Source organism: Cucurbita pepo, chromosome LG11 (assembly GCF_002806865.2).
Source record: "Cucurbita pepo subsp. pepo cultivar mu-cu-16 chromosome LG11, ASM280686v2, whole genome shotgun sequence".
Taxonomy (NCBI): Eukaryota; Viridiplantae; Streptophyta; class Magnoliopsida; order Cucurbitales; family Cucurbitaceae; genus Cucurbita; species Cucurbita pepo.
The window spans coordinates 2,280,153-2,307,844 of NC_036648.1; the positions used below are offsets into that span (position 1 = coordinate 2,280,153).

At 34.6% G+C, this 27,692-nt stretch overlaps 2 protein-coding genes across 2 annotated transcripts; one reads left to right on the forward strand and one right to left on the reverse strand.

The window, feature by feature from the left end:
• Positions 1 to 398: 398 nt before the first annotated feature.
• LOC111805536 (DNA gyrase subunit A, chloroplastic/mitochondrial) lies at positions 399 to 19,963 on the forward strand. The gene is made up of 27 exons (XM_023690645.1): positions 399 to 984; positions 1,803 to 1,872; positions 1,974 to 2,039; positions 4,945 to 5,046; positions 5,708 to 5,752; positions 5,842 to 5,940; positions 6,023 to 6,109; positions 7,110 to 7,180; positions 7,769 to 7,877; positions 8,032 to 8,094; positions 8,932 to 8,997; positions 9,333 to 9,421; positions 11,133 to 11,181; positions 11,350 to 11,436; positions 12,067 to 12,160; positions 12,727 to 12,797; positions 12,885 to 12,974; positions 13,718 to 13,843; positions 13,943 to 14,100; positions 15,110 to 15,191; positions 15,281 to 15,445; positions 15,540 to 15,641; positions 16,935 to 17,071; positions 18,543 to 18,663; positions 18,793 to 18,847; positions 18,942 to 19,041; positions 19,411 to 19,963. Exons 1-27 carry the CDS (start codon positions 599 to 601, stop codon positions 19,502 to 19,504), a joined length of 2,784 nt encoding a protein of 927 aa, XP_023546413.1. The 5' UTR covers positions 399 to 598; the 3' UTR covers positions 19,505 to 19,963.
• Positions 19,964 to 20,348: 385 nt separating this feature from the next.
• Positions 20,349 to 26,001, reverse strand: LOC111805743 (vacuolar protein sorting-associated protein 36). The gene is made up of 9 exons (XM_023690959.1): positions 25,301 to 26,001; positions 24,629 to 24,823; positions 23,200 to 23,293; positions 23,045 to 23,102; positions 22,783 to 22,852; positions 22,021 to 22,156; positions 21,859 to 21,943; positions 21,625 to 21,678; positions 20,349 to 20,825 (listed from the first exon to the last, which is right to left on the reverse strand). The coding sequence occupies exons 1-9, from the start codon at positions 25,922 to 25,924 to the stop codon at positions 20,816 to 20,818; spliced, it is 1,326 nt and encodes a 441-aa protein (XP_023546727.1). The 5' UTR covers positions 25,925 to 26,001; the 3' UTR covers positions 20,349 to 20,815.
• Between the last annotated feature and the right edge of the window lie 1,691 nt (positions 26,002 to 27,692).

The following is a 27,692-nucleotide window of genomic DNA, read 5'->3' on the forward strand; positions in this document are numbered from 1 at the left end:
TGGGTAACTTTTCTGAATAACTCTCGTACCAATGAGCTATTTTAAGGCACCGTGGACTGTGGGCTCGAATGACCTATGAGTCCAATAAGTTAAATTCGAGCTCGAGCGATATTGAGTCAACTCACTTAATAAGCCAATTTTGGGCTCAATCGAACACTAAGTCCAAATATCACGACCCAATTAGACCAAACTAATATCGAACACAGTGATAAAATATAAACGACGTTATTGAGGTTGAACGTTCACTGTCTCTAAATTTAACTTGAAATACATATTATTAATAATTATATATTTTTTTCAAGTTATATATATATAAAAAAAAAATAATAATAAATAAAAAAAGAACGATTTATGGCTTTAAACCGCGAAAAATAAATAAATAAAATAGATATTTTAAAGTGAGAGAAAATTGGGCGGACGATTCCCAAAAGCCCTAGGGTTTTAGCTTTTACTCTTCACTGTTAACCGCGCAATCCTCGGCACTCTTCCCCACAGAACCACGCTAAATACTCCACCAGATAGCTTCTTCAATGGCAGCTGTGCGACCCATCGTGTAGGTGTAGCAGAAAGCTCTCAGTCTCTTCCGTTGAGCTCTTCCATGGCGTTTTCTTCTGGACTCCGCTTTTCTTCTCTGCTTCGCCATCAATTCGCTCCACCTCATGCATCGTCTCGTTTCGCCAGAATCTATCATGGGCTGTCAGAGCTTCGGTTTCTATCTACTAGCACTTCGAAATCCTCCAGGTCCATCCGGTTGGTGAAATCCCGGCGCAAAGATGAGTCTGTGAAAGAGGAAGGAGTTGGAGGTCAGGATGGAAATGGTAGTGTAATTGCGAAGGATAGAGGTGGGAGTGATGGAAGGATTGTTCATGCATTGCTTCACAAGGAGGCTACTGATGCTTACATGGCTTATGCAATGTCCGTGTTGCTCGGGCGTGCCTTGCCCGATGTTCGCGATGGTTTGAAACCTGTCCACCGCCGGGTTTTGTGAGTCATTTTCCCTCGGACTTTGTAATTACTGTATTTTCCATAGATTCTGATGAAAAATGTCGACAATGTAATTTACGTGAGACCTCCCTTTCTATCATAGCTCTGATGGGTCTGTTTTGAAGTAAAATCTTTCGCGTTTCTCTCTTTCACCAATTTACCAGCAGTTTATTTGTCGCTTGTGTTCATTGGTTCAATATGCACGAAAAACTGTATTTGCTTGAGGTTATGTTGCAATGCTGGTATGTCAATCGGATTGTTCTTGAAGCTTTATACATAAACACGAGAACATCCGAGAGGTCACTCGAGTTGTCGAATGGAGAGACTGGAGACTTCATAACCAAAATATCACCTCTCTCACTGGGTTAGCTATGTCGCCGGAGTTAGGTTTGTTGAGAATATACGGTGGAGAGGGAAATTTTCAAAGCATCAAACCAGTATTTCTTTTATTTTTTTGAAACAGGAAAAGCGAAGCAGTGTTCTTTTAGTTTTTTTGTGCTAGGATTCGCAGTACATTGTATTCATAGAAGAAACGTCCCATAAGCTCTGTTTTCATCGATATTCCTCTCTTGAGATATGATAATCTCTCAAATCTACAACGGATAAGAAGTACTGCATTTAGGCAGACCATCCTACAAACCTACAACAGCTTGTACGCAATCTAGTAAATATTGGAGCAAGATTATTTACTAGCTGTATTGACCTGCATTTAGCTGTAGTCACCTACGATATGAAATATTCTCTGTAGATCTTTTGCATATAGTTTGAGTAAGAATATTCAATAGCTGTATTGACCTGCGGTAAAATTGTGGCTACAGGTTTGCCATGCATGAATTGGGCCTTTCATCAAGAAAACCATTTAAGAAATGTGCAAGAGTTGTTGGAGAGGTTAAATATACGTTTATTCTATGAAGAGATGAGTTCATTTCTCCCTTTAGTCACATGTTATTATCCCTATCTTCAGCTATGATTTTTGATTCTCTTAACAGGTTTTAGGTAAGTTTCATCCGCATGGAGATACTGCTGTGTATGATTCCCTTGTTAGAATGGCTCAGGTAACAGGAAACATTTAATCAATTTGATATTCATTAACTTAAAATGAATTTTCTTTAATATGAAATATGTAGTAACCCAGAATAGATCCAACAGACGAGGGAGTGAGAAGGTATCCTAAAGCAATCATGAGTTATAAATAGCTACCTAATTGATAACAATAGTTTATTTATTTATTATTATTATATTTTTTCACAAAAAACAATTTCATTAATGTGACATCATTGAACAACAGTTTATTTTGTTATTATTATTATTTTTGTAAAAAACAATTTCATGGATGTAACATCATTGACGGTTTTGAGATTGGGAAAACTATTGTATCTGTTTCTCAACTTCAATTTGGACGATACTATCTTCTTTTATTCAGGAAAGGTGGAGTCCTTTCTCATCCTAAACTACNTTTTTTTTTTTTTTTTTTTTTTTTTTTTTTTTTTTTTTTTTTTTTTTTTTTTTGAGGCCATATCAAGGCTCAAAGTCAATAGGGGTAAATGTCATATTTTAGGCTTCGATTGTGACCCTCAGGTGAATAGTTGGGCACGCTTGTTGGTTTCCCTCATCCTACGATGGCTTCTCCCTTGGACATAATTTGGGGACTCTCTTTTTAGAACCTCATGGTGGATAAAGTGAGAAAGAGACTGGGCTTGTGAAAGATTAATTTTTTTTCTAAAGGTGGTAGACTGACCCTTCTCATTCGCTTGATTTTGAGTGGGAGCCCTAACCACTTCTCCCTCCTTATAGTTCCGTGATATATGTGTAAACCTCTTAACAGACTTATGAGGGACTTCTTATGGGAAGGGGTTGACGAGGTTAAAGGCACACATCTTGTGAGTTGTGAGTTGGTGGAAAAGTTGGTAAATCTTGGGGTTAGAATTAGGGAATTTAAGGAATCGTAACAAAGTCTTGTTAACAAAATGGCTTTGGCCACTTCCCTTGAGTTTGTTACCTTTGGCATAGGATTATAGCATGCACGTATGGTTGTCATCCTTATGAGTGGACAATAGGTGGTGTCAAAGGTACTTCGTACATAAATCTTTGGAAAGAAATTGCAAATGAGCCCCCTTGTTTCTCTCACCTTGATCATTGCTTTGTGGGTACTTTAGGGAGGATTGGTGGGTGGGGGACAGACCCCTTTGCTTTATGTTCCCCTGATTATATCATGTGTCCTCCATGAAAAACCGGTTTGTGGCTAATGTCTTGGATCATTTTGACCGCTCTTTCTCTCGTTTGCTCCGTTTTGGTTACTCTTTGTCTAATAGGGAAATGTTGGAAATCACGACTTTCTTATCTTTGATTAGAGAGTTCTAACCTTATTGGAGGCTTTTCTTATAGCTCGTTTGTTGCTTGTTGGACCCTTCTCCCCTCAGTGAAGTCGTTCTTTCTTCTATTTGGAATGTGGGAGTTTCAAAGATGGTTAAATTCTTTGCTTTACAGGTTTTCCATAGAAGAGTGAACACTTAAAAAAAAAAGACTTCCTTTTGGACCATTTTGCTAGCAGAAGAAGACTTAGATCATATCCTTTGGAGCTGTTCGTTTGCTTGATCAATTTGGATTTTTTTTGTTTTTTGTTTTTTTGTTGTTGATGTGTTTGGATTCCAATTAGTCAAATATAAGGACTATAAAGAGATGATCAAGGAGTTCCTCCTTTATCCAACGTATGAGGAGAAGGGGGTTTTTGTGGCATGCCGGGGTTTGTTCTCTTTTGTGGGGGTCTTTGGTGGAGAGGAACAATAAGACTTTTAGAGGAGTTGAGAGGAACCCTAATAATGTTTGGACCGTTGTTAGGTTCAATGTTCTTTTCGGGTGTTGGTGACAAATTCTTTTTATAATTACTCATTAGGTTTCATTCGTCTTGATTGGATTCCTTTCTCTAGTTGGTCTCCCTTTTGCGAGCTTATTTATTATCATTTTTTTGGGATGCCCTTGCGTTAGTTCATTTTTTTCTCCATGAAAGTTGGGTTTCTCATACGAAAATTTCAAAATGAAACAATGGAGGAAAAATGAGAAGGCAAGGAACGTTTAAAGAAGAAAGACAAAAATGAGACTAATATGAAAAGAAACACAAGGAGTGCTTGAAGAAGGAAAGAAAGAAAAACCTTGATTCTAACAAGCCCAAGAAGCAGCCTCCTCCTTTGTGCCACAACAGAACGAGGAAAACTAGATGGAAGGAGAAGCCTGCAGTTAAGAAGAAATTTATACGAGTGAAATGGAAGAAATTAAGAAGTTGGAAGAATTTTTTTTTTTTGGAAAGGAGGTCTCCATCTTTGATCACTTGCATCCTTGCTTCTGCAATGTGGTCTTTTTTCTGCAATGTACTGGATGGCAGTGAGCCCTGCCCATAACATTAACAGTACCTTCTCTTTTGTGAAGGTCATCCTACCTAATGGTTGCGTGTTCAAATATTCAGGTGAGTTTAGTAAGGATAATCCTTGATGACCAATGAATTTCACTTCCCTCCACCGGGAGAGTTTATAAATAAATACTGATCTTTGTGAAAAGTTGAGAAAATGAGTGACTTGTGCTTCCCCTAAGTTGAGGCAGAAAAACCTTAATAAGGCATATATCCACGATCTGAAATACCAGCATGACGAATGCTGACTTGGAACGAAATGACAAACCAAAGTTGAGGTCATTTGACAAAGTTTATGATGGTTGTTGAACTTAAATTTCTTGTTAAGTTCCTGCCGTGTTTTTTTTTCCCTTTCTACACAACTCATTCTAGTTCTTTGGCTTTTTACTACTGAATGGTTTCTGGTATTAGACAATTTTCTTTCATTTTTTAAGTGAACAAACAATTTAATTGATCAAATGAAATCACAAAAGGGAGACCTATCCTTCATTATTATATTTTTGTCACTTTTATTCGTAGTTTTAGTTCTAATTCTCGTAGTCTTGTGCTATATACAGGATTTCTCTTTAAGGTGCCCACTCATCCAAGGCCATGGAAATTTTGGTTCCATTGATGCAGATCCTCCTGCTGCCATGCGGTATACTGAGTGCAGATTGGAAGTATGTTTAAATATGTTTGCTTCTTCAGAGAATTATGTTCTTTGAAGATATGAAAAGCCATTTTGTCATGCTTTAGTTACCTACTTTTCATCAACCTCTTGTTCATCACCGGGGAAGTATAAAGAAAATCTTTTGTCACTGGGATAGTATAAAGAAAATCATCATAGAAAGTAAAGTTGTTGGCTGAAGATGGAATGCATATATTTTTCTTGAGCCTTTTCCTATATTTTGTTCAAACATCGGTAATTTTTGGAAAGTGTCAATCTTTTTGTCATAATCGTTGTTTAGGATCTAAAATATCTTATCTGGTATAAAGCATCTGTGTTTTCTTGTGGGCTTGTTGGATTATCAATGAAGTCCCGTAATTTGCTTTTTGGCTCACAATTAACTCCAAGATGGGGGGGCGAGGGGTGTTAGAGTTTGAGACGTGTGGAAATTTGCCCCAAGGTCTTGGTTCAAACAGTTTGGTGTAAAATTTTATTATTTAGAACCTTGTTGTCTCTCTAAGTTGGCCATGATGTGCTTGAAGGAACCTCTTCGGTGATTACAGTGAGGGTAGGACCGTGTTACTGGATTACTAGCTTAAATGGAAACTTTGATTCATCACATGTTTCTTCATACAACTGGATGCTCATCATGTGTTGTATTTCTGATCCTGTAGGCACTTACAGAAGCAATGTTGTTGGCTGACTTAGAGCTGAATACGGTTTGTTCTATATTGTACTTTTTTTAAAAAGTTATTCATTATTTCTGTCACCATCTTTTTTTAATGTGTATTTTTTTTGCTTTGTGTAGGTGGATTTTGTTCCAAATTTTGACAGTTCCCAAAAGGAACCTTCACTTCTACCAGCTCGGCTCCCAACTTTGTTGCTGAATGGTTCCTCAGGGATTGCGGTGATCCATCTGAGTTTTCTTTCTTTTTCCCGCTTCTCACTAGTTTTTTCTTTGACATTCTAATTTAGAGGAAAATACCCAGGTTGGAATGGCAACCAATATTCCACCACATAATCTTGGCGAGTTAGTAGATGCACTCCGTGTTCTTATTCATAATCCGGAGGCTACAGTAAGTACTCTGTCTCTTTCTCTCTCTCTCTTCCTAGATATTCCGTTTTGGAAATTGACTTCTTGTTCCAGCCCTCCTGAATATTTGTTATGAGTAGTGTGTGATGAACCGCATGCTGTATTACTATTGCACAATAAATTTTGGAAACGCTCTCTTTGGTTCTTGAAGAACCTTCTTTTTTTAATTATTTTTTTGGAGTACAACAAGTGGGGCATGAAGATTTGAAGCTTTGACTTGAAGGGAAGGAGTAACATGCCAATTACTGCTGAGCTATTCTCACTTTGACGGTTATGGGAGGACTTTAGAAGCCAAATATAAAAATATTTTTGTTTCTTTAGATAACAGTAGATAAAAAATATTTTTCTATAGGTTAAATTACTTGTGTCTAGCAGGTTCCTTAACTTAAAAAAAGTATCTAGCAGGTCCCAATACTTCCATTTTTTGTCCAATAAGTTCGTAAATTTCAAAGAAACGTCAAATAGGTCAATAATAACAAGATTTAAGATTAAAAGTTCAAAGATTTATTAGATACAAAATCATAAGTTTAGGGAGTTTTTAGACACTTGAAATTTTGAAAATTTATTTGACACAAACCTTATAGTTTAGGGATTGAACTTGTGATTTAATCTTTCTTTTATTATAGAGAAGAATGCAAATGATTTATTATTTTTTCTAGATGTAAATCAGATTTCCATGAATATGTTTAGAGTTGTAGATTTTAAACTTATCTTGGATTTTATTTTATTTAATTATTTATTTTTTGAGTATCGTATCTTTGTAAATTAACATTTCATTGATTTCATTAATGAATGGAAATATGTTAACATTTTCTCTTTACGGTGAAGCCAACTAGGCATCGAACTCTTCTAATATGGCCCGGACACTCATGGATATATATATATATATATATAACTCTTCTAATATCAGAGTTCAATCTATCACTGTGCATTTCCTCATTTCTTCTTTGCAAGTTCATTAATTTTCTTTTTCTTTGTTAAAGTTGCAAGAATTGTTGGAATACATGCCTGGACCCGACTTTCCGACCGGAGGATTAATCATGGGAATCAATGGGTAAGATTCAGCATTTTATTCCCTTTATGAACAATTTTTTATTTCATTTCTTTTGTCACACTTGCACCCTTCCGGTCCTACTAAAAAAGAAGCCTCATTTAGGAAAGCTTTGACAACCCGTTTAGTGTACATACAATCTAACATTCTTTTTTTTTTCTTTTTTTTCCTTCCATTTTCTTATGGTGCAGAATATCAGAATCACTTCTAGCGCTTGTTAATTAAGTAATTAATTATTTTTAGAACTTCAAATCTCTAATTGTCTCTCCAATCGTTTTTGCCATCTCCCCATGCACTCTAAAGTTGCATTGTGAATTTAGAAAGAAAATGAGAAGAAAATGAGGATGGAGTGGTCTTTCAATCGGAAAAGTAATTTCATTCATGCTTTAGTTCCTAAAAATGATATTTTCACATTTTGCAAGAAGTAAAAAATTTCTAGAAATGAATAAATATCTTTTTGTTCTGGAAAAACAAACTTTGTCCATTTCAATTAGCAATTTGTAAAATGTAAGCTACCTGAAACTAGTCACAGAAATATTTATTGTTGTTTTGCTTCTTAAGATCATCCTAATAGTTGTTTATCTTGTCAAGTATTTTAGAAGCATATCGAACTGGACGTGGACGCATTACAGTTAGGGGGAAAACTGACGTTGAGCTGCTCGATTTAAAAACTAAACGAACTGCAGTTATTATAAAGGAGGTGAGTATCGTGGCGTTTCTGTATAGTGTTGGATATATCTCTTTTAACATGTATGACTTTTAAACGGTGGAACTTTTGTAAATTATGAAGTACCTTTTAAATGGCGGAATTAAATGTTATTTATTATTATTATTGTTTTTTAAATGGAATGCAGATACCTTACCAAACAAATAAATCTGCTTTGGTGGAGAAGATAGCGGAACTTGTGGAGAACAAGGTGATGCTGTGAGGAAAATTGTATTACCACATGTTTATGTGTTTATTTTGGTTGGCTGAAAATTAATCGATATAAACATTTTCCCATGTTTTTATTATATATTTGTTTGTGGTTCTTTTAGGTGTTATTAGGTGTAATTAGATGGACATTAATAAAACTATTTAAATTAATCGATATAGACATTAAAACTTGGCCTTTTCTTGTGAGTTGGTTCGGGGTTGTTTTGTGTTTATCTATATTGCTCTTTGCCCTTTTCTTCTGTTTCTTTTGTTTTGGTTGCTTTATATACATACACGCACAATTTGTTTGTTATTTTTTTAAAAGAATAAGAAACAAAATTTTTCATGTATGAAATTTAGGAGAAAGAGAAGAGAAAGACTCCAATCTAATGGAGTCACAATAAGCATCTCCAATTAGACAAAAGAGTAGAAATACTATGGGTGGAAAATAGGGAATTCAATTTACTTTAAGATGGAGAAAGGAATAGAACACTAGAAAAAAGTCTGGATAGGTTTTGCTTGTGAACCAATAGTTGATTTCTTTCAATCCAAACCGATTACAAAAAAGCACGAACAAGATTCTTCCAAAGGATCTCCTTTTCCTTGAAAGGATGGTCCAAAAGGAAAAGATTAAGAAGAATGTAGGGTTTCTTTGGAAAAACACCAGCCAGTTGGCATTTCATTTTAAGAATCATAGAAACTAAATTTCTAAGTCGGCTATTGTGTGGTAGAAATTAAATTTTCCCTGGTCATGATGTAAGTCTCCATCCTTGTTAATTGTAGTGTAATTTATTATTTTTTTTAAATATATATTTAATGTCCTAATTTTTATGAACAGACACTGGATGGTATAGCTGACATTAGAGACGAGAGTGATCGGTCTGGAATGCGGATTGTAGTTGAGGTAAAAATGATGTTGAATATTATGCTTTCCTTATCACTATATGACCTATTATAATATCTAGCAACTTCTACACAAAGTTCTTGGCAACCAATTTTTGTAAAGTTGAACAGTTGTTGAGATTAGTCGAGGCGTGCGACCTAGATCCTCGCAAATTAAATTGTAATTTTTACACCAACTAAACAAAAAACGTCCTTTGCAGCTTAAAATCTACAGTTAAGGTTTAAGAGGAAAAAGTTCATATGAATTTCTTTGTCATGTGTATATTTATTGCCCTAGAAAATATAGGGAGTGGACGATGCTTGTTAGACTGACAAGTTCTGTAATCTTCTTTACAGCTTAAGCGAGGAGAGGATCCACTAATTATTCAGAATAATTTATATCGTCTTACAGCTCTTCAGTCTAGTTTTAGCTGCAATATGGTGGGGTGAGTGGATTGTCCTTACAGTTGACCTTTAAATTTTCATTAATATATTCTCGTTGATATTTACTTTAATTTCTTTGTCGATTACAAATACCATATAATGTGATTCCATTTAATGACAAAATTTGAATCAGTTTAATGATTATCTCAAATCCTTTAGAGTGATTATATTGAGCAATACTTCACTTCTATCTGTTAAAGTGAAGCTAAGAGCATCACATTCTCTTCATGATTCAATAACAGCACAGGCTGTTACCAAAACAAAGCTACGATTTCATGCACAAAAGAATAGAAAGTATTACTCAACTTAAGCTATTTGAAAAATAAATATTATTTAAATTGATGGGAATAGTGAAATCCTAGCAGACAAGGGAGGGAGGACTTCGCCTGTTTTCGGTGAAGGAAAAGAACAAAGCTCTCCTAGCAAAACAGATATGTAGATATCCATCATGAAGAAAATGCCTTGTGTAGTACACTTCTAAAGGTTAAATATCCTTGTACATCATGTACAAACCGACCCCTACATCTTCTGCAAAGAGCCATGGAAGTACATAAAAAAACACCAAAACATCATCACCAACTGAATTTGCCATAGGGTGGGTGATGGAAGAAGCACATCATTTTAGACTGACTCTTGGATTGAAAACACAATGCTATCCATGTGGTATCCACTTTTGTACATACTCTATTTTAAAAAAGAGCCACGATCAAAGGAACATGGAATGATGACAACAATTTTTGAGACCTGAAGCTTGGTAGGAACCTAAAGGATGAAGCCACGATATGGGCTGAATTAAGCCTTGATCTTGCCCCAGTTGTGTTGGCTGATGAAGTAGACTTATTGACTTGGCTTCCATGCGCTAAGGGGGCTTCTTTACAATTTTTTTTGATGATGGACATAGGGAAAAATGTAGAAGCAATAAATTCCACCCTAGCAAAAACAATATGGAAAGGAAATTACCCTTCGAAAGGTGAATTTTTCCTTTGAGAAATAGTGCATAAAGCCATTAGCTTTAGTGAAAATCTTCAAAAGTGATCAGAATTTATGGACAAAGATTCTCAATATCTTTGGATGATATCTCACTTTTCCCAGGGAGGTAAAGGATTTATTGGACATGGCCTTAACGTACCACCCACCTCAAGAATACAAAAGCCCTACTATGGAATAACCTCACCATGGTTTTCTTTTGAAATTTGTGGAAAGAAAAAAAAATCAAAGAGTATTCACGGAAAAGACACAAACTTATACAAGCTCTTCGATAAATGATGTTTACCACGAGATCTTGGTGCAAATTGTCTAATATTTTTTTTCCTACAGTCATACTTCCCTCGTTGTAAATTGGGAAGGTGTTTTGCAAACATCATGTATAATACATCCCTTTTGTGAATTTCAAACATCAATGAAATTGTCTCTTATAATGGGAATAGTTTAATTTGATTTCTATTTAAAATAAAATATTATCTGAATTTTCAAGGTAAAATTAGTTATTTTTTTTTAAATTAAAAAAATGATAAGAGTTATCAAACATAGTCCTATTACTAAGTTTGTAATTGGAAATATTCTTAGCCACATATTTGAATCTCATTTCTGGAATCACAGTTAAACCTTAATTTTCTTTGAAATGATGCACTCTTTGTTGTGCTAATTTGTGGATATAATGTTTCTGTTTTGAGACTTCCCTTCCAAGTAATGCAACTTTAAATTTTCTTGCAGTATTATTAATGGACAACCTAAACTCATGGGCCTGAAGGAATTACTGCAGGTAAACTTTCACATAATTCGTTTTACTTCTTTCCTTCGACTGGATATGTGATTTTTCCGGTGCCATTTATAGTTGTTTCTTTGAGGCATACAACTTTTTCTTCTAATTTATGATTGATTGAGATGAGGGTAACTTGTTTTTTGCTTTTTTTAACGGAGTAAATTCCAGGCATTTTTGGAATTCCGGTGTTCTGTTGTAGAGAGACGAGCAAGGTTTAAGCTATTGCAGGCACAAGAGAGAAGACACATTGTTGAGGTCTGTTACTGTCTCACCTAATGACATTGCCATGGTATTATTGGGCGGACATATCTTAAAGATGCCCTTTTTTTATTGAAAAAAGAATGAAACCAATTCGCTGATTAATTTGCTTCCCGGGAGCTTGTTCTTTGTTGTATAAAGAAAGCATTTTCTTATTGATCTGTTTTATTTAATTGAATGCAGCCAGAACTTAAAATATTTGGTCTTAGTTTATGCGTAAAATGCAATTTTGTTAAAGATTATTGTATCACAGAGTTAAAATAACATTGATTATGTAAATTATCAGGTTAAAACGAAGTGGATAAATTGTTGAAATGTTTTGGAGAGCAAGTTTTTGGGATTTGTTGTGTACTATTTATAAGAAATGTCATGCTTATGTTTCAAATAATTAGATTTCTTTTATTTCCCTGCTTGCCTTTATGTTTCTTTTTAATGTATAGATTCTTATTCAAAGAAATCCCATCTATATATTATATTCATACCATTAACCTTTTTCTTTTTGTGTCAACATTTAGTAAATATTAATGAGAAATTCTCTCAATTCTAAAGCAGTATTTTGCTTTCAGAGGTTTTATTCTTCTCTGATGTTTTCTTGTAGTTTACGTAATATTATGACTCTGTTTGTAGGGTATTGTTATCGGACTTGATAATTTGGATAAAGTGATTCAGTTGATAAGGGAAGCTTCCAGCAATTCTGTTGCATCTGCTAATCTGAGGGCTCGTATGTTTCTAGAAATCTCAATTTTCTTCATTTAATGCTTTTTTAGTTGGTGGCATCGCCCCATTGGTGCTTTTTTAATGAGCTGTGATTATTGTTAATTTGATTTCATTATTTTTCTTTCGGTGCTCTCTCTCTCCTCTTTCTTCTTCTTTGTTTATTTCGTTCTTCCTTTATATTTTTCATTTTTACTTTTTCTAATTAATGGGAAACCGACAACAAGAGGTAAAAAGAGAGGCCACCTAAAAGAAAGGGTCTGGTCAAAACCAGGAGCACAAAATTCGCAACATTTGAGAAATAACCCAATAAAACAGAGATAACTACGAAGTATATTTGAAACTGAAAGGCTACTAAATATAAGCATTAAAATGCACCAAATTCCAATTTATTATATAACCTATGGTTGGATATTATATTTATTTTTTTATATAACCTAACTTGGATATCAATTTATTTTTACTTATTCACATATTTTGATTGCTGACTCTTAATTACTCAAGGCAGATTCTTTCATTTTTGTGATGTAAATTAGTCTGAAATTACTACTGTTCTCCTTTTCCTTACTGCAGAATTCAGCCTTTCTGAAAAACAAGCTGAAGCTATATTGGACATTAACCTTAGGAGACTTACACACCTCGAGGTTTGAAGTTGGCATGCTAATCATGCTATTGTCTCCTGTGGACTCTTTTTAATTGCATCAAATGAGTTATTTTGATCTCTTTTTCAGAGGAAGAAGTTTATTGATGAAAGTAAATCCTTAATGGAGAATATTTCCAAACTAGAGGAGCTGTTGTCTAGCAGGAAGAACATTCTGCAGGTATGCTGCCAAATATTCCTTTAGTGGAAAATGGGTATATACTTAAACTTAAGGTATAGTCTAACTGAAATCATTTGCATCGTTGCAAAACTGGATACAAAGGATGGGAAATGTTACGTTATAATATGGACACATTATGGTGACATAGAGGCTAAACATGTAATTTGGTCCATGATGTTTACAGCAAACTATCAAATTAGCCTCTAATTTTATCTTAAAAGCATTAGAGAATTTCAGTGAAGTCCCTGATAATGACATTTGTAAAGAAATTAAATATATCCTCTAGAAATTCACTTTTCTCAAAATCTTTCTCAAACCTCTAATTTCTGAAATTTTCATATATTTTTCATATAGAATAAATTATTTATATTTTTAAACTATGTACCCAAATAGAAGTCTTTGCTTTATTTTGCGCTTTGCACTTATTTCCCTGGGAGGTAATTCAACTTTTTGTGCATCCGGTGCCTCAAAGTCATGACATTTACTTACCATTCCAATGAAAGATGAACGGTNAAGAAAATTTGAGGGAAGATGTGGGAGCAAGAATTGATTAAAAGACAGATTTAATCTTATTAGTTTCCAACAACCGCCTCCCCTTCCTGACTTGTAATGCCTAAATCTACCATCCATACAACTTGCTTAGAATTGTAGCTCTTTTTTTATCTGTCAATTCATATGGTACGCTTGTGGCCTTTATTATTGAGTTAATTGATTCTCATCTTCCCTCTTTTTTGAAATTCTAGGTAATAGAACAAGAAGCAATTGAGCTGAAAAATAAGTTTCCTAGCCCTAGGCGTTCTATTTTGAAAGACACTGATAGTGGTCAACTTGAAGACATCGATGTCATTCCAAATGAAGAGATGCTTTTGGTAAGTGTCCCAGTTCACTCATTTTCATTATATGGCTTTATCTTCCCTCATAGTACTTTTTAGACCAATTTTTATGTATGTATAAATTATATCTCTCAGGCACTTAGTGAAAAAGGATATGTTAAGCGGATGAAACCCAGCACCTTCAATCTTCAGCATCGTGGAACAATTGGAAAATCTGTTGGAAAACTGAGAGTTAATGATGCAATGTCAGATTTTATTGTTTGTCGTGCACATGACCATGTTCTGTATTTCAGGTACTTTTTATTTAACTTTTTAAAATGTTTTCATTAAGTCAACTTATAAATGGCAGTATTTTCACATTTGGATGAGAATTTACTGGTAAGCTGGAATTCAGAATTGGTAGTTGCCTGAAAGATCACCTGTACATTTCCTGCTGATCTTGCAGTTGAGAAATGGTAAATTGGCATTTGGATGTAAATCTCCTGGAGGTTCCAGGCTGATACATATTGCCCGCTGATTCATAATCCTCATTATATTCAATTTAGTATGTCATTACTTGTTACTAGTTGCAATTGTGTAATGTGCAACACTTTCTTGTTGGTCAGTGTTTTTGAAACTTCCATCATTTGAAGTACATATACTATAATAGTATGTCATAATGAAAGCTACCGAAATATATGTCTATTATTTAAGCCTCTAATCCATGCAAGCGCTATTTGAGTGGGGATAACCAGATGAGAGTATAGAAAGGTCTGAATCCAGATTGTTTTTCCAGCTTCTTTTAGTGTGGCTTCTTTTGTGGTTTCATTTCTCTTAAACAAAGATGTATTACACATTTAAATAGCTATGTTAAGCCTTCTCTTTTAGAGTTGTACCCCTACAAGTCCATGTTATCAGAATGTGTATTCGATTCAATTGGATGTCTAATTTTTTTTTTATTTTTTTTATTTTATAGTTTACAGGCCAATAGTCCAGTCATCGAAAATCCTGTAATTTTATGTTTTTAATATATTGAAGAGAAAAGTCTGCTTTTCCCCAACAAAGTTTCTTCTAGACCGTCTATCAATTTATTAGTTCTCTCTATCATTTTCTTACAAAAAAGTTCTGTCAATCATCTTAGTTCTTTTGATGTATTTAGTAATTGATATGTTTTTTTCTTGTTTCCATTTGACATAAAATGAGAAAACAGTTTTTACTCTATTCACTCTTAGCTTTATGTTGTAAAATTCTTTTATGGTCTTCAATTGTATTGCCTTTTGTTTAAATATCATATAATACTAATGGAGAAGCTACTTTCCGTAGTGATAAAGGTACAGTCTATTCATCTCGAGCCTATAAAATTCCAGAATGTGGCCGAACTGCTACTGGCACTCCAATTATTCAGGTATTTATAGCTTCACTTTTCTTCATTGAAAACTTCAAAAGTTGGTTATTTCTTAAATATTGATCAATCTTCTTTCATGATGGAGCTAGATCCTATCTTTATCAGAGGGAGAGAGAATAACCTCCATTATCCCTGTGAGTGAATTCGTTGAAGACCAGTTTCTACTAATGCTCACAGCAAATGGTTACATCAAGAAAGTATCGTTGAACTTCTTTTCATCAATCAGAACAACTGGAATTATAGCTATTCAATTGGTTTGTTCCCTTAATGATGCTCTGGTCTTGCCTTCTTAGTGTTATTCTTAACTGAACGTCGAACGCCTATCAAGACTTATGAACTATTTTGTAGGTGAATGGTGATGAGCTGAAATGGGTCCGCTGTTGCACAAATGATAATCTTGTGGCAATGGCTTCTCAGAATGGGATGGTCATTTTAAGTTCTTGTGATATTGTAAGTCATTGCACGCAACCCCTGGGCTCTGGCCCCTAGGCTATTATTTTGTGGCTTTGTTTTTTAAAATATTTGTGAGTTTCTTAACTGGACACGGCTGCTTCCAATGGTTCAGCTGAAATCGGGCTGTTTTTTGTTTATATTTTTTTAAAAAAGAAACAAACCAAATCTCATTCAAGAAAGAATCCAAACAACAATACAACCTAATGGACGTCCCCATCTTTCAACAAAGAGCCAAAGGAAAGCCCAGAAAGAGTAGTTACAAAAAAGCTTGTGATGGAAACTCCAATTTGAGGCCATGAAAGGTACATAAACACAAAAAGTTCAAAAGAATTTGATGTATCAGTAAGTGTCCTTGCATTCCTTTTCTTCAATATAATCCAAAAAAGAGCTCCAGAAGCGTGGCCTTAGCCTTGAACCACTATTCTTAAAGAATTTCTGGGACCCACTCCTCTAGCTGGTTTGAGCTGCACCAAATCATACGAAACTATTTTCAAATAAAATTTCAGGCTTTATAGGCAAAACAGCGTAGTCTACACTGAAAAAAGAAACTGGAGAAGGATTCCTCCCTTCAATTATATAACACTGGACTGAAAGAACTCCAAAATTATGCTGTTTACCCTCATACTTGACTTTCTGTAGCATTATGTAAACCCAAAGAATATGATTAAATAGAAACATACTAAGTGTTTTCTTTATTTATTTTTTTTTTATTTTTTTAATTTAAGAAATTGATTGAGATAGATGAAAGGATACACGAGGGCATATATAAAAATGAGTCCATGAACATAACCCCCGCTCTCAGTTACAGAAAGGGGCCCAATCCAAAAGAATGCGGCTAAGCTAATAGTTAGAAAAAACCCGCATTAATAGACACCCGCAAAGAAGATTTAAATACCCAAAGAACATCCCCATATTGCTTTGTGCATGGAAAATTCTACTATTCCTCTCAAGCTAGATGCTCCACAGCTGAGCCAAAAATAAAACAAGATTGCCAAAGAACCATTCCTTTGTCGTAAAAAGGAGGATTCAAGAGCACCTCCGCAAACATTGAACAACACCCTTGTTTTCTACCTTTTCTTTTGTCTAATGTCAATCGAGCAAAGTATGAACTTATCCAACACTTGCATAATAATCTCAATTCTAATGGAATTCCTAAAAAATCTGTTTATCAATAATATTATGTGATATTCTGTTGCTAATTTCATTTGTCCTTGCTCACTTGGGCCTTTTAACTCTTGCTCTTGATATCAGTTTCACCATGTGACATTCTTGCACTTGCAAATTTCTCAGATTCGAGCACGAGGCAGAAACACCAGGGGTGCAGTGGCCATGAGGCTAAAAGCTGGGGATAAGATGGCCAGCATGGATATAATCCCAGCTTCAGTGTGGAATGATTCAGAAAGGATTCCAACAACTCCACTTAGTAGGTAAATAACTTATTGTGCCATATTAATTGGAATATTTAATTTATATCAAATTTTTATGGTAGATTTTTTGTAAGGTGGATTCGTTTTGGGTAAAATGAAACGTGTACAAAATAACCCACAATTTATATCGGGCTTACAATAAGCCCTAAATTCTAGATAACCTAAAAATTAGAATCATTTTACAAAAAGAAAAAGACAAGGAGCATTGTGAAGAAGCAGGCAGGTCTGCTGCTCATACAATGCCCTTGACTTTGCTTTGAGAACTCAAAAGTTCGTTCTCGTTGATAAGTCTGCAGTGTTTCAACATTTGTAAGGTACCAACAGAGGGCCTCAATGATTTTTATGGTCTTGTGATTATGCTTCAGAAATTTGGATCTGTTTGTTTCAGACCTCTAGCATCAACGTAGTTTGGCCTCAAGTTTTCAGTTCTATGTTTGAGTGGAGTCATTGTGTCATTCACCCTTTAGTAAAAATAACCTTTTTTTGTGGTGAGAAGGAATTTTTGCTTCGCTTTCGTGTCTTTGGGGAGAGAGGAACAATAGAGTGTTTGGAGGGGTGAAGCGGTCTAGAGAGGAAGTTTGGTCCCTTGTTAGTCTCCATACCTCCCTCTAGGTTTTAGTGAGTAAGGACTTTTGTCATTGTTCATTAGGTTTCATCTTAAGTTTGACTTGTTTGGGGCAGTAAATATAAGCAGAGTAGGAATAGAAATAGCCGACGTATTTTTAATTAATATAACTTTTGAGTATAGCCAACCTATGGAAAGAATAGAGATAAGTGAACAATTGGTCATATCTCCCATTCTTCAAACTTTTAAAAGACCCTGTCTGAGTATCCACATGGCACCACATCATTATTACATAGATACCAAGGTTAAATCCATTGTAGAGTTTTCTTTGAGTTCAACATGGGAGGTGGAGAACTCGAATATTGATCTCTTGGTTGAGGGTTAACCTAGCGAGTTAAGTTGCTCAAGTTAATTGCATTGAATAATTGTGTTAGAGAAGTTGTAGTTTTCCAATTACGAGGAGTATTGGAGTGAAGAAATGGAGAGTATTATGTATAGGCACGCATGATTGAATACACTAGAGTAATCTGTAGTTTTAAGATACCTGATAGGTCGATCTGATCTTGGGATTTAGAATTGGTTGTCTCTGAACGCATGCTGCCATTTACTTCCTGTTATACTGGACTGGACTTGGAAGATATGAGATATTCAGTAAATGTTTCTCGAATAACTTCATTTATCTTAACCACAATTAATTCAGAAACGTAAATGATACGTGGCGAAAAAACCCAATGCCACTTGTTGCTTAAAATCTTGGTCTCCAATATTAGTCTATCCAGTACTGGGATACAAATTATATTTTAGCAATTTCGATTATTAGGAACTTACTACAAATAACGAGCACTTAATGACGTTCACTGTTTGATCATTATGTAAAATCTTAACCCTTAGCTTTGTTGTTTCCAGCGCCAAGGGCTCTAATGGTCCATGGCTCTTATTTGTGTCTGAAAGTGGATTTGGAAAGCGAGTTCCATTGAGCAGTTTCCGCTTGTCCCCTTTGAAAAGAGTTGGTGTGATTGGATACAAGGTACCTCTAATTAGTNTTTTTTTTTTTTTTTTTTTTTTTTTTTTTTTTAATTACTGAATTGTTAAAGGTACTTGTCTTTGGTTAAGGCGCTTCTTTATCTGATTTGCTTTATTTTGTTATTGCCATAAGTTTTCCTTGGAGGATCGCTTGGCAGCTGTTTTTGTAGTTGGATTCACGTTGGCAGGTCATTGATCAACCATTTTTCAGAATTTTTCCCCTTGAACAGCTTTGTCTTTTATTTTCCTTTTTTTCTTATTACAAATTATGCTTATTTACAGAGGATGGTGAAAGTGATGAACAAGTAGTTCTAGTAAGCCAAAGTGGTACAGTCAATAGAATTAAGGTTCGGGATATTTCTATACAATCTCGCTATGCCAGGTAAATACTAGTTGGTGCTTATTATTTGGTTAAAATGTTATTTTCCCTGCTAAATTTCAAGGTGCATATTATTTGGTTAAAATGTTATATTCCCTGCTAAATTTCAAGGTGCATATTATTTGGTTAAAATGTATATTCCCTGCTAAAGTTCTAGGTAAAAATCAGAGTGACTCATCCACTATTTGATCTCAACTCTTTGATTGGCTTTATGACAAATCCACTATTTGATCTCAACTCTTTGATTGGCTTTATGACAAATCCACTATTTGATCTCAACTCTTTGATTGAATGCACTTCTAGTGTCAACTTGAGTTTAAGGATTTCAACAACGTGTTCCTTTTACACCATTTTTTTAAATGCCTGTTTCAGGGGCGTTATTTTGATGAGGTTGGATTATGCTGGAAAGATCCAGTCCGCTTCGTTGATCTCAGCTACGGATACAGAGCCCGAGGAAGAAGCTTAAAATGCTCGCCTAGATTAACATGGCCTATCTATTGTCCTAATCATTGAGATCTTCCATGTTTGTAGAGTGCTGCAATTTCATTTGCCTATCCTTACCCCTCCTATATGGTGAAGGGGTTGACACATCAGCGGTGTTATTTTGTAGCCAAAATCAGTTATTCAATCTTTCTGAATGGTCAAAAGTTCATAACAGACTTGGGCTGCCTTCAACTCATCATCAGGTGGTCGATGAATTTGCGAAGTGTGCAAGACTCACTATATGCTTTGTTTTGGTAGGGCCATTCTGTATAGGGGATTGCCTTTTTTTTCTTTCTTTTTAAATTTAAATTTGTCCGAGTGTGGGTGATTACTTGAAAAACTTCGCCTGTGACTTATTGGAATACTTTTCTACTTAGACGTTGTAATCTTAAACTTAGAATTTTGTCAGCTATAAATTTGATCCATGGGATCATTTCTACTCTGGACTCTGAACAACCATTATTTTAATTGCAATTCTGATCAATATCTGATTGTACTGTGCGCTATTTGACTGACTATGGAAAATCGTCGGTACAAAAAAATGATCTTCGAATCTAATCCTTCCATTTCTAAAAAAATGTAAACAAAAAAAGTTCATGATATGTATGAGCTAACAGGTTTTTTCGTCTCTGTATCCTTTTAATGAGTGAAGTGCTTTGTAGGATCCAAACTTTCACTGCAAAAATCTACAATCTCTAACTATTTCATTGTTCTTGTAGTGGTTCCTGACAATTTACCGTATTCCAGTGCTTTTTACTGCAACAGTTGGGCCTTTTCTCTCTCAAATTATACATTTGATAGAAATCCTGGAGCTTGAATCAGCTGACTAAAAACAACTGTACGAGATATAACTTCTAGTACTGATAATGTTCACTTAATTTCAACACTATACTATTTTGTTGAGAGTAACCTATCAGTAACAAGGACAAAACGTTTTGTACAGTACATGGGCAGGCTGTAAAAATACAGGTTTTTTGTTTTATAGAACAAAATTTCATGGTGATTACCAAGAACTTCTCTGAATGAAAAATGTGGTCGATACTTTTCTTAATCAGCATTACATTACCAAGGAAAAAGCAATTCAAATGGAACGATGCCTCAAATTCCCTGAATACCACCCTGCCGTCTTTCACAAGCAGTTATGGAAGAAAAAATTGCACGATCCTTCCATGGAATCGCTATCTGAATAGACAGAAGCAGCAGGCGTTACACAGTCGTGCAGGTGTAGGAAATCCTTCACTGAATCCAACGTACATCGAAATCTTTCATGTGAGAACTTGTCATCTTGCGTTCCTTATCTCGGCCTGCAGAAGTTAGGAGAAATGAAGCCATAACGTACAGAAAATCTTGGCTTGTCAGCATGTACTAAAGTTAAAACTGTATTCCCTTTTTTCTTCTCATAATCCTAAATTTACTGAAATATTTTGGTTCACGGCTACGTTCGGCACCAACACTTCAAGTATGAGAATTGAAATTGAGACCAAAACTGAAGGCATTGGAATGAGTGAAAAAAACAGCATGAAATACCACGCTATACACCCGAGGCAGCTAATTACCAATAAAATTTTCAGCAAGAAAGCAAACATGAAAGGAAAGGGCGAGAGAGAAAGATGAGCATGATGAATCAAGTTCAAGGATACTGTATTTTTAGACTATTTGATGAAAACTTAAACATGTAGAAAACAGAGATTCACTACTACCAAATTAAATACTCGTAGTTCACCCAAGTTCTAAGTCAGCAGTTGGTATTTATGAGAGTCAGCTTGAAATTTGTGTACTCCCATATATTAATAGAATGTATGATATGTGCAAGGCTAACCTATGAAAACAAAGTTGTGTCAAAAACCTCAACAAAACAAGGGTTGTATTCAATTTTTTGGTTGGGCTCCTTCCTGGATTTTTTTCTTTTCTTTTTTTGTAATTAATCTTCTCTTTTTCCTTCGGAGAAATTGTTGCCAGGATATTATCCAAGTAATGAACTCTTTCAAGTTGAAAGAAAAATGAATCCAAATGAATTACACCTTAATATAGAAAAATGAACGCCTAACAAGAGCATAATACCTTCATATAAATTTACGAAAGTTAAGGACAATGAACAAGTACCTATTAGCGGTGACAGCCTTGATCCATGTGGCATAAATTGTATAATTTTTAACCCTGAAGCAAGTGATGAGTTATATTAAACAAAAAGCACCATAGATGCAAATGCAATTTATGAATTCATAAACATGAAGGTCTTAAAAATATTTAATTAAGTGAATAATTGGAAGTTTTTTTTTTTTTTTTTTTAAATTAATAGACTTTGATTAAGACAATAACTGGAAAATTTTTACTTACAAATATAAATCTTCTGAGTTGATCTCAGGAAATAAGTTAATATAAAACCGGAACCCCTCAGGGCTGACATCTCTGCATAGGACGCCTGCATCAAGTCTCATGGTTAACTGAAATCCAACGATGTAAACAGTACTTCTTCAAGCAAGGAGCATAGAAATATACCTTTGCTCTCTGCCGTTAGAAGATGCTCCTTGGCCATAGCTGGGGCAATCCCAAGAGTCCTTGCAGCATCACTAGCGCTAATACCGAATTGGAGAGCATCAGGTTTTGATACTAAAGTTCTTATTCTAGCAAGAACCTATACAAAAACATGGGTTAGAAACTTGGAATAAAAAGCATTGCGTCATCATGCTTCTCAGGAAGAACATATTGAACTTATAAGCTTTCTTGGAAGATTTTAGTAAGAAGAACAAAGCAGCAACTTTGAAAGAACTGGGAGGAGAAAAGGACTAAAGGTAGCACATCTTATCAGCATCTTCACATTGAAAAACATAAGTGGCAAGAATGAAATGAATTAGAATTACATCATCCTTTAAAGTGTGCTGGAATATAAAAACTGACACAAACAATTTGATTTATCCTGTATTCAAAAGGCACATAAACATATAGAAGCTATAAAGATACCTACTGCTTGTAATCCTTATTCCCATTACATGTTTATAGTAAGAAGAAAATGTCTAGTACGGAACAATGTAAGAAAGGGTGCAATTACAACGAAAATGTCTATGCTGTAATCCTTGAGGTAAAGCTAGTTCATTATCTTTATTGACTCAGGAACAAAAACTTCAAAGTACACAACAAGTAATGGGTAAAGCCACGATGTCCTCCATTAAAAAATGTCAAGCAAACTCACGAAAGCCAAACTCATCATATGATAGCCAATCAAAATTATAGTTTTTCAATAATCAAGACAAAATAGCTCACCTCATCATCACTGTAGGATTTACTCTGGATTACCATGACTCCACTGTCAAATTTCCGGAGCATTACTGGACTGCAAAAAATCAAAATATGATGAATGATTTTAAAGATCATCATTACTTATTTTCCTTGAGAAATGATCAGTATCTCATAAAATTGAGAATTGAAAAAAAAGAACCAGAACATCAATTGAAATTGTTCCATATCCAAAAGAAAGTAATCCTACCCAAAAAGAAGTCTCATATTATATAAAACTTAAACTTACACATCAATCTTCTCCCAAAGAGAACATGCTAGCAGCAAATCGTCTGGTGAGATCAATTCTGTTTAAAATAAAGAAAAAAAATGAACAGGTTCACTTTCCACGTCAACAAAAAACAGAACAAAAAGAAAATGTTTGTTTGTTTTATCATAGAAAACCTGTTCCTCGAGCACGATTGAATAGACAGTATATATCTATAACACTGATCATTCCACCGGCTATATCAAGTGGAGTTCGAACAAAATCTGCCAGCTACATGGGAAAAATAAAGTTTCCTTCACTGAAAATCAGAAAATGGGACAGAATATATATCCAATGCATATTAAAAATATGAACTACTAACAGCAGTCAAAGAACCAGGATGAAAAGGAACTTTCAACACCAAAAATTCAAGTCCACAAACATAATACTTATTGTGCCTTGACAAAAGAACGTTTGTTTTCTAATTTTTCTTCTCCTATAGATTTTATTATTCCCCGCACTTCCCATCTCTTTGATTGGGAAGTAACCTGCTTTACCTATTGAATGTTGCTCCATGCTAATGGTTTAATTCAAATCTTATCACCCGATATTCCTATTAAAAAAAACAAAGTTACCATCATACTAGGAAAAGCGTCGGCAGAGCTTTCTGGAGGATCCTTGTGAGGGAGAATCTCATTGTGTGGTTCTCTCCTCTCAGGTACAGGTTCAACCATTTTCAAAAGCTATCCAACAACCTCATGGTCCCTTCCTTGACTTCAATTATCCGAAAATACTGGTGGGGAAGCTTTGTGAATGTCGTAGTTTATATCTCCTAGTCCTTAATAGGCTCTCCTACAATCCCAAAAGATATGATGAAGGTACTGGATTACTTCTCCCTTAAAACTCACAAACTTTCCATTTATTTTCCGTTAATGTCTCGCTTTTATCCAAACTTTCCTCTTTTAGAGAAATTGAAATGTTAAATTGCCTTGCAAAAAATCAAATGTGCATTAGGTATGGTTTATAGGAACGTCATTTTTCCAAGACAATTTGACTTGATGCTATTAGAGGTATTATAGAGCCCATTTTCTCTGTTTCAACAAGACAAAGGCTTTACGATGATGGGACAAAGATTTCCAAAACTTTGCAGTCCCTAGTTCATCCAAAATGTAAGTCAGAATTTTATTCTCACATGATGCGTTACTAGATTCTGGGAAGGAGGATAGGAAAAAGTTCTTTTTATATTATTAAGGATCGGTCAATCACATGGAGTTCACTTTGAAGTTTGAACACTACAACTCTGGAATAGTGTTGTACACAGGATGGGAGATTGTCAGTTGTCCCAATTCCATCTTATGGGGTTGGATTAAGTTGAGAAATATTCCTCTCAATTATTCTGAATCGGATACTCCCTCTTATAGTGGTCATAAATGGCTATGTATATCACATGTAGCAGTTCCCACAAATCTACAGCCCAAGTTAGCATGATGGTGTCTAAAACTATGAAGATTTAAAAAGATAAACTATCATTTGCATATTTTCTAAACAACCTTGTCACTTGGAATAACCATAAAATCACAAAGTAAGCCACAATTGCACTAATGGTAAGTCTTAGATAAAAGGAACCTGTCGAGACAACTGTTGATGATAAAGAGCGCCAGCAGACTCTTTCGTCACAGGGGAAATGATACCAACGCTCAACAACCAATCCTGTATTTCTTCTTTTGAAGCAACTTCATCATCGTTTGTAGCACCACTGTGACTGGATAAAAGTTTTTGTCTCATCTTCTCTGCTAACGTTACCATTTCTTTAGCTTTACTCTGTGAAAGGAAATGATATTTTTTCAGAACAAGAAATCAAAATTTAAAGTAGCTTCATATCTTCCAAACCCACAAAAGCTTAACATGAAATTTTGTGCAACATGGTGCTAATACACAACAAAGCAATGCAGGGATTCTAGATCAAGCTTGAGCGTCGCATAATATACTCAAATGGGAAGAAGAACAAGAAGAACGTAAAGCAATTCGGCCTTTTGGTGAATCTAAAATAGAGCAAGAGTATATCCTTTCCATGAAATGATTAGCAGAATCACGAAAGAGCATACGAAGAAGACAATATATACTCAATCACTTGCACAGTGATAACTAACAATATTTCAAAGGCTTCCTTCGATAAGTAGCACATTCACAAGTATGATTGGGAGCAAGTTCAAGGCGGCAAATGAAATTCCGATCGGTTAGCGAAGAGGACTGGAAAAAAACAAATTTCTCGAATTGACTTGCGCCACTGTGAGTTACCATTAAAGCATTTAGATCCTGGAAAGCTTCTTGTAAGCTCTTATCAGTATTCTCCCACATCTCTTGCTCCTTCCTCAAAATTCCCGACACTCCAACCATCCTCACTGTTCCTTCACTCGAATAGAATCCACCAGAACCCGTAGAACTCGGCCCGGACGCAGAACTGCTGCTGGAACCTTTAGTATTATTATTATCATCATTCTCCCACGCCTTAGCTCGCCAATTCTCCCAAAACTTGCTCACAAAGACCTCGTGATCCCCCTTTCCCCTAATTACAATCGTGACCACAGCCGATCTCAAACCCCCGCCAGAGCGAAACGATACCTGGAAACGGACCCTGGGTGAGGAGAACATTGACTTGATGCTCTTCTTGGACGAAAAGATATGGTTGACGGCGGCGAGAGGCACCGCAACAGCGGAATTGGAGGAATTGGTCGAGTCAGAAATCCAGACGATACGGTGAGTGGTGAGGATGATAATGCCAGACTTCAGGAGAGGGAAGGACGGAATTTCATCGCACTCGAGGTCTACGGCGGAGAGGATTGAACATTCGATTTCACTTGGGAGCAGCACCGGACGGCCGCTGGCAGTGAGTTCGGCCGCCGGCGGGAAGAGGTCGGCCATTAGAATCCTTCAGCTAATTTCTTCCTTCGCTACGCTATTAACTTGTGTTTATGAATCATTTCGCTCTTCCTTCACAAAGTCACCTGGAAATATAATTTAATATTAATTAATTAATTATATATATATATATATATATATATATATATATAATTAATTATTAAAATTAATGATAAATTAATTATAAAAAATACTATTATTTGATAAAAAATTATCCTTAAATTTTGAAATAAATCTAAAAAATAATTATTATTTAAAAATATTCTTAAAATTTTTAACAATATTTTAAAAATACCAGTAAAAAAAAGTTTAGTGGTATTTTTGAAATGAAATTATTATTTTTTTAATTTAAAAGTATTTTTAAGTATTAAAAAATTTAAATACATTAATGAAATCTTTAAAACTCATAATAATTTTGAAGCATTTTTTAAAGTTAGATAATATTTTTAAATCTTAATTTTTTAAATAATGCTTGAATTTTAATATAAAAAATTAGTGAAAATGGTATTTTTCTTTTTCAATATAAAGATATTTCTCTAAGTTTTTTAAAAATTTAAAGTATTATTCTTTTGAGTATTTTTAAAACAAAATTAAAAGCTAAAAAATATATTTTTTTAATTAATTTAGCCTAAATTTAATAAGATAACTACTTTATAAATTACTAAAAAAAAATTAATTATGTAATTATTAGTTTCGAATTTTATTAATCTCATAAAATCGTTTGATTTCATCTTTCGTCAGCTCTTGTTATTTATTATTTAATTAATTAATTAAATTAAAATATCACACATAATTTTGATTTATATTTTTATAATACAAAATTATTTTGATGTAAGTTAGTAATTATTTATTTATACCTAATAAATTGAATTATCATTAAATATAATTACATTGATAAAGTTTTATATTTAATGTCAATACGAGTATAACTCAACTGACATAAAACACGTGTATTATTGATTGAAGGTACACGTGTCCATTTTGTTGGACGATGAAAGTCCCACATCGACTAATTTAGAAAACGATCATGAGTTTATAGGTGAGGAATGCTATCTCCATTGATGAGACATTTTGGGGAAGTCCAAAGCAAAGCCATAAGAGCTTATGCTCATTTAACTTGCATGGACCCACCTCGAACGAGTACAAAGAATCTTAATTTAAACGGGGAACGAGGGAGAGAGTAATCAACCTTTGGAAAGCTCTACCGTTTATACGACAACCTCTGCTTCTTCGTTTTGCTTGCTTGTGCAAAAGCTTAATGACAACCTGCTTACTCGGTTTGAAAGTCCTTTTTTCACAACTGATACAGAATGAATGACAACCTGCTTCCTCGTCTTTCTTGCTTGCGCAAAGGCTAAAAGTCCTTTTTCACAACTGATACAGAATCACAGTAAATAAGCTCCAGTCCCTTTTTCACAACTAATACAGAGAATACAGTAAATAAGCTTCAGTCATTTTTTCACAACTGATACAGAATGATAGTAAATAAGATTCAGTCATTTTTCACAACTGATACAAAATGACAGTAAATAAGCTTCAGTCCTTTTTTACAACTGATATAGAATGACAGTAAATAAGCTTCCTCGTCTTCTTTGCTTGCGCAAAGGCTGAAAGTCCTTTTTCACATTTGATACCGAATGACAGTAAATAAGTATTTTTATAATTTTTTTTAACGAATTATTATAATGGTTAGAAATACATTTAAAAAATGGAGAAAATTTCCTAAAATTCGATTTTTACTCAGTTTTTTCAATCCCTACAAGAATAAATG

What these genes read in the sequence shown, in the direction of transcription:
- LOC111805536 (XM_023690645.1), top strand. Translation starts at nt 599, where the DNA reads ATGGCGTTTTCTTCTGGACTCCGCTTTTCTTCTCTGCTTCGCCATCAA. An exon ending in ATACTGAGTGCAGATTGGAA is followed by an intron (nt 5,047 to 5,707) that starts GTATGTTTAAAT and finishes CTGATCCTGTAG; the next exon opens with GCACTTACAGAAGCAATGTT. An exon ending in CTGACTTAGAGCTGAATACG is followed by an intron (nt 5,753 to 5,841) that starts GTTTGTTCTATA and finishes TGCTTTGTGTAG; the next exon opens with GTGGATTTTGTTCCAAATTT.
- LOC111805743 (XM_023690959.1), bottom strand. Translation starts at nt 25,924, where the DNA reads ATGGCCGACCTCTTCCCGCCGGCGGCCGAACTCACTGCCAGCGGCCGT. An exon ending in ATCAACAGTTGTCTCGACAG is followed by an intron (nt 23,294 to 24,628) that starts GTTCCTTTTATC and finishes TTTCCCATGTAG; the next exon opens with CTGGCAGATTTTGTTCGAAC. An exon ending in AACTCAGAAGATTTATATTT is followed by an intron (nt 21,679 to 21,858) that starts GTAAGTAAAAAT and finishes CACTTGCTTCAG; the next exon opens with GGTTAAAAATTATACAATTT.